The 5,966-nt window shown below is 56.1% G+C and overlaps 1 protein-coding gene across 1 annotated transcript in view; it reads right to left on the reverse strand.

Moving 5' to 3' along the window:
* The window catches only part of FBLN7 (fibulin 7), a 6,879-nt gene extending 1,994 nt beyond the window's left edge, over positions 1-4,885 (reverse strand). Inside the window, exons 1-6 of the mRNA XM_014962396.1 lie at positions 4,717-4,885; positions 3,981-4,151; positions 2,852-2,977; positions 2,596-2,733; positions 2,361-2,498; positions 370-508 (exon numbers count right to left, since the gene is read on the reverse strand). Coding sequence (XP_014817882.1) covers positions 370-508; positions 2,361-2,498; positions 2,596-2,733; positions 2,852-2,977; positions 3,981-4,151; positions 4,717-4,834 — 830 coding nt within the window. The 5' untranslated portion in view covers positions 4,835-4,885. The remainder of the gene's footprint in view (positions 1-369; positions 509-2,360; positions 2,499-2,595; positions 2,734-2,851; positions 2,978-3,980; positions 4,152-4,716) is intronic.
* Positions 4,886-5,966: the final 1,081 nt, after the last annotated feature.

Genomic DNA, 5,966 nt, shown 5'->3' on the forward strand with positions numbered 1-5,966 from the left:
AAAGGCCTGCAGTGACAGGACGAGGGGCAATGGCTTCAAGCTGGAGGGGAACAGATTTAGACTGGAGATTAGGAGGGGGTTCTTCACTGTGAGGGTGGTGGAGCACTGGAACAGGTTGCCCAGGGAGGTGGTTGAGGCCCCTTCCCTGGAGATATTCAAGGAGAGGCTTGACGAGGCCCTGGGCAACCTGGTCTAGTTGGGGGTGTCCCTGCTGACTGCGGGGGGGTCGGACTAGATGGCCTTTGGAGGTCCCTTCCGGCCTGGGCAATTCTATGACTCTATGATTCTATGGATCCATGTGGATGCTATGCACGTATTTTTGGGACCCAGCACCCAAAAAAATAAAGTAGGGCCAGATTTAGCACTTACAAAGGCGATGTTTTGACGTAGGTGACGTTGCCGGCAGGCTGGGGGCACTGGGGGCTGACGCACTGGAAGCCCCCACCCGTGTTGATGCAGGTGGTCCCCCTGGTGCAGTTGTCCTGGGACAGGGCACACTCATCGATGTCTGCAAAACAGGGCCGGGCAGCGGGTCGAGCTGACCAAAGATCTCAAACCCACCCCGTTGGGGGGTTCCTTTTGGCTGAAAACACTTAAATCACCTAAAAGCCTATTCTGTGTCTCCTCTCCTCCCCCAGTCTCTGCCTTGGGCCAGCAAGCAACGGCAGCTCTCTCACAGCAGGAAGGCAGCTTATTTTCCTAACTTTCTGCTAAACTGTTTGAAAACACAATCTCTTTTTATTTACTAAACCCCCGTGTAACCACTGAGATACCTGACAATAATCAGGAGCTTTGAATGCAGGTGTTTGCTGGGAGCATTAGCAAGATGCTACGAAACAAGCAGAAATCAGGGAGAAAAGGGGAAAGCGTGCATTCTCTCGCCCAGAACTGCAATAATCAACACTTATTAGCACAAAAAAAAACAACAACCCACCCTGTTTTTCAGGAGGAGCCTTTCATGTGAGCAGTTCTGGCCGCTCACCATTCCTACCTGCTGTCACTTTGCTTTGCTCTCAACCCGTGCCCCAGCTCCCCTGCTTTCGGAAGAGCTGGCCCCTCGCTGTCTAATTCTTGCTTTTTAATGCTGTTTGTGTTTCTTCTCAGAGGTGCCCCATTCTCAGGGGCCAGCTCCATCGCGGAAGTGGGGTTCCCATGCTCTTTTTCAGGGAGATGGAGCCTTAAAGCATCTCACGGGTTTGCCAGCGCTTGAACCTCAATCGTTTTCCTCCCCTCCCTACCCAGCTCGGGAACCACCTCTCTGTGCAAACCCCCTGAGATTTTTTGCACGCAGAAATGTCCATGTTTAACATTTTTATCAATGATATAGACAGGGAGATTAAAGGCACCATCAGCAAGTTTGCAGATGACACCAAGCTGTGTGGTGTTGTCGATACACCAGAGGGACAGGATGTCATCCAAAAGGACCTGGACAGGCTGGAGAGGTGGGCCCAGGTGAACCTCATGAGGTTCAACAAGAGCAAATGCAAGGTTCTGCACCTGGGCCGGAACAATCCTCGCCACCAATACAAACTAGGGGGTGAGGGATTGGAAAGCAGCCCTGAGGAAAGGGACTTGGGGGTGCTGGTGGAGGAGAAGCTGGACATGAACAGGCAGTGGGCAGCTGCAGCCCAGAAGGACAATCCCATCCTGGGCTGCATCAAAAGATGCATTGCCAGCAGGTCCAGAGAGGGGATTCTGCCACTTTGCTCTGCTCTGGTGAGACCTCACCTGGAGTATTGTGTGCAGGGCTGGAGCCCTCAATATAAGAAGGACATGGACCTGATGGAGAGGGTCCAGAGGAGGGCCAAGAAAATGATCAGGGGGATGGAGCACCTCTGCTACGAGGACAGGCTGAGGGAGCTGGGGTTGTTCAGCCTGGAGAAGAGGAGGTTCCGGGGAGACCTAATAGCAGCCTTCCAGTACCTGAAGGGAGCCTACAGGAAGGCTGGGGAGAGCCTGTTTAGAAAGGCCTGCAGTGACAGGATGAGGGGAAATGGCTTCAAGCTGGAGGGGAACAGATTTAGACTGGAGATGAGGAGAGGGTTCTTCACTGTGAGGGTGGTGGAGCACTGGAACAGGTTGCCCAGGGAGGTGGTTGAGGCCCCTTCCCTGGAGATAGTCAAGGAGAGGCTCGACGAGGCCCTGGGCAACCTGGTCTAGTTGGGGGTGTCCCTGCTGACTGCGGGGAGGTGGGACTAGATGGCCTTTGGAGGTCCCTTCCAGCCTGGACAATTCTATGATTCTATGAAATGCTTGCAAAGGAGGAGAAAAAGGGGGAAAAAATAAATAAATAAAAAAAAAGCAATAGTGGGAGTTGGGGATAAGGGGTAAACCCCTGGGTTTTCAGCCCCCTGCCTCACCTTCGCAGCTCTTGCCGTCACCCAGGAGGAGGTACCCGCTGGGGCAGGCGCAGCGGTAGGAGCCGGGGAGGTTGATGCAGGCGTGGGTGCAGAGCCGGGGACCCCCCTCCCGCTTGTACACCTCGCACTCGTTGAGGTCTGCGGGGAGACGAGGGGAGCAGGCAGGAGAGTGGCCGAGATGCCCCAGCCCACCCCCGACGTGTGGGTCCCCCCCCTTCCCCGCAGCGTGTCTCACCCTGGCAGAGGCCGTTGGCGGCCGTGCCGCTCATGTGGAAGCCGGGCTCGCAGCTGCAGTGCTGGGTCTGGTCGATCTGGGCACAGCGGGGCTGGCGGCTGAACGCCGGGTCATCCGTCACGCTCCAGGCCGGGGGAGCTGGGGAACACACAGGCACACCACGGGGTGGGGGTTGGCACCACGGGATGGGGTGCTGAAATATGCCTGGGGAGCCCGAAATACTCCTGGTCGCCCACCCTGGCAGGGGGTCACCCACCCGTCTGTGCCTGGTACTGGCAGGCAGCTCCGGTCCACTGCTGGGGGCAGAGGCACTTGTACTGGTTCAGCCCCTCCAGGCACGTCCCGCCGTTCTGGCAGGGGCTGCTCGAGCACTCGCTGATCTCTGGAAAAATAAATAATAAAAAAAAAGGCAGCCACATCTCATTTTATTTTATTTTGGGAAGTAAGCCACAGGAGCGCCACGCACACCGGGATGCTTGGGTACCCCACGGCAGGAAAGAGTTTTTCACAGAAAGAGAGGTCAGAGGCTGGAAGAGGCTGCCCAGGGAGGGGGGTGAGTCTCCATCCCTGAATGTATTTAAGAGTCGTTTAGATGTGGTGTTGGGGGATATGGTATAGGGGAGAACTTTGTAGAGTGGGGTAGATGGTTGGACTCGATGATCCCAAGGGTCTCTTCCAACCTAATGGGTTCTATGATTCTATCGTAACCATTCTGTCATAGAAATGGGGGCAGTAAATGAAGAGTATGAGGTGGTTCCAGCCAGAGACTCCTTCTTCCTGTCCTAGTACCCATAGGTAATGGACAATGAAGGCTGAATAAATTGGGATTTTAAATACCTATTGTCACAATTTCTGTCAAAGTCCAGGGGTGTGGAGCATGTGGATGGTGGAGACTCCTTGTAACTCTGGGGGTTGGACTAGATGATCTTTAAAGGTCCCTTCTAACCCAAACCACTATGTGAACTGTAAATGTGAACTGTAAATAACCATTTATTCTGCTGAACTCAGACACCGGCTGCTCCCGATGCCGCGGTGGTACCCCAGCGTGAAGGTTGGCTGTGACTCAGGGAGCCATCGCAGCACCGGTGCCTTCTCCCCTCATCCGTGCTGCTGAACTCCAGGTAGGCTCCAGTTGTCATTTCCAGCTTTCCTTGAGGATGAGAAACCCCAAAGTACCAGCTTTTGGATACTGTGGGATCCGTAGCATCCATAGGATGTTGGCTGGCTGGGACTCGGGGACAGCTGTGACACCTTCCTTGTTTGGTGAACCCCAGTAATCCCCCATGTTTAAACAAACCCAAATTACATCTTGCTATAGCAAATGAGACCCAGGGGCAGACACGGGCACCAAGCAGTTTCCCAGCCCTGGCAGCCCATAGCAGTACCTGCACAGCGGGGCTCCTGCCCGGTCCAGCTGCCGTTGGCCTGGCACATCCGTGTGCTGGAGCCCAGGAGCTGGAAACCCGGGTCGCAGGTGAAGTGAACCTCGTGCTCCACCAAATACTTGGTGCCAAACTTCTTCCCGTCTGCGGGGGCTTGCAGCGCAGGGCAGGAGACTGCAAGAGCACCGTTGGGGAAGGGGGGTCAGTGTTCAGGTAGGTGCTTTTGGGGGGACCACCTCCTCATCTTTCCTATCCCCAGCTCTACCTGGGCCACGGTTCACCCAGTTCCTCAAACACCTCCTCTTTAACTGTTATTTTCCTCAACTATTGGCCCGCTGAGGTCGACCAGTAACACCCAGCCCCACAGTGAGAGTCCAGCAGGGATGCTGAGCATCACTGGCAAGGGGGGTGGTGGCATTCTTGCCATACTTCTCATGCTCCCAGCACAGGAATGTGGGTCTTTTGCTGGAAACACAGTTTTCCAGTGAGCACACTCGCCTCCAGTGGTTTGCCAGGAGCTCTCTGCCTTGCAGCTATGGGCTTTTGAGCTTCACCACGTCTCACCAGGCTGGAGAAGTGCTCGAATTCACAAGCACAAATTCCCAACACAGGAACAGGTATCTCCATCTGTGGAGATGCCCAGATGTCCACCTCTGACAGCCCTGAGCATCTTCACCTGTCCCCCCCCGGCATCCTCTGAGGCCACAAAAGCAAACGCTGGGAGGCAGGGAGGACTCACCGGCGGGTGGCTCGGGGGCAGCTTTGGCCAGGGAGGCGTGCAGGGTGCTCAGCCGGCTCTTCATCACGCGCAGGCCCTCGGTGAAGCGCGTCTCCTGCCCCTTCAGCAGCTGCTGCATCTGCCGGATGGCGGCCAGGAGCTGCTGCCTGCTGAGGCAGCTCTGTGGGGATGGGGACATCTCTCTAGCCCCAGCCACCCAGGACCCAACCTGCTGCACACAGCCTGCCCCCAGCCACAGAGACATGCTCCTGCATGGGCTTTGCAGCATCAAAGGTCCCCTGGGATATCTTATTTTATTTTTTTTTCTCCCATTTACCCAGATGCAGGAGGTTTTTTTAAGCCTATGCAAGAAGCCCCCAGCTCGGCCGTGCTCTCCTGCATCTCAGCGGGTAACACAGTGCGACGAGCAGGGCTGTAATCACTTTGTTAGCCCTGGGAGAGATGCCATAACTCGTGTTTCATCCTGCTGGAGCTAGAGCCCTGTCCCACTTCCACATTACAAAAGAAGAGGAAAACAGCTGTCTTGTGAGTTCTGCCGGGGCCAGGAGCTCTGGTGGGACTCCAGCCTGCAAACCAGTCGCCACCATGGGACTGACTCATGCAGGAGCCGGGCATCGTTATTATAGGTTTCCTGTGGAATTGACTTAAAACCGAAGGAAAAGAGCAAGGGCTGAGCAAAGCCAAGCCAATTTTAGAGCTCCAAGGTTTACAGAGCGCAGGGAGGAGAGCACACAAGGTCTGGCCTGGGTGGCACGAGACTGGGGACAAAGGGGCTGCAGGAAAGGAGCAGAGCTGCTGAGCTCCAGCCCACCTGGGCAGAGGGACTTCTCTCCCGCCCACGCTGTGCAAGGGGTGAAGTTATTCCAAATAGCTACGCAGGGTTTCCCAAGAAGAAATAAAAGCCAGCCCTTCGAGCCGTGCGTCGTCCTCTGCTCCCCTTTGTGCAGTTTTGGGGGGTCACGGGCTGCTGGTGGGGGTGAGCCGGTCTGTGCCTGCAGCTCTGGGGTGCCCCACGCCGAGAGGGAGGGAGGCAAAAGCAAAGAGATGCCTGGCACGGAGCTGGCTTTAATAAACAGCTCTTTGTTAGCGCTGGGTTTGACTTCAAGGGCCGGCGGGATCTCCCCGTGGGATGCTGAGCCCTAGTAAACCCCCGCGCCCCCAGAAAATTGGGAGGATTCTTCGCTCCCCCCCCCCCTCCCCCCGCCCCGGGGTGCTCGGGGGGGGCTCCAGGCGCAGGGTGAGACGGAAAA

Source organism: Calidris pugnax, unplaced genomic scaffold, assembly GCF_001431845.1.
Source record: "Calidris pugnax isolate Ruff unplaced genomic scaffold, ASM143184v1 scaffold147, whole genome shotgun sequence".
NCBI lineage: Eukaryota > Metazoa > Chordata > Aves > Charadriiformes > Scolopacidae > Calidris > Calidris pugnax.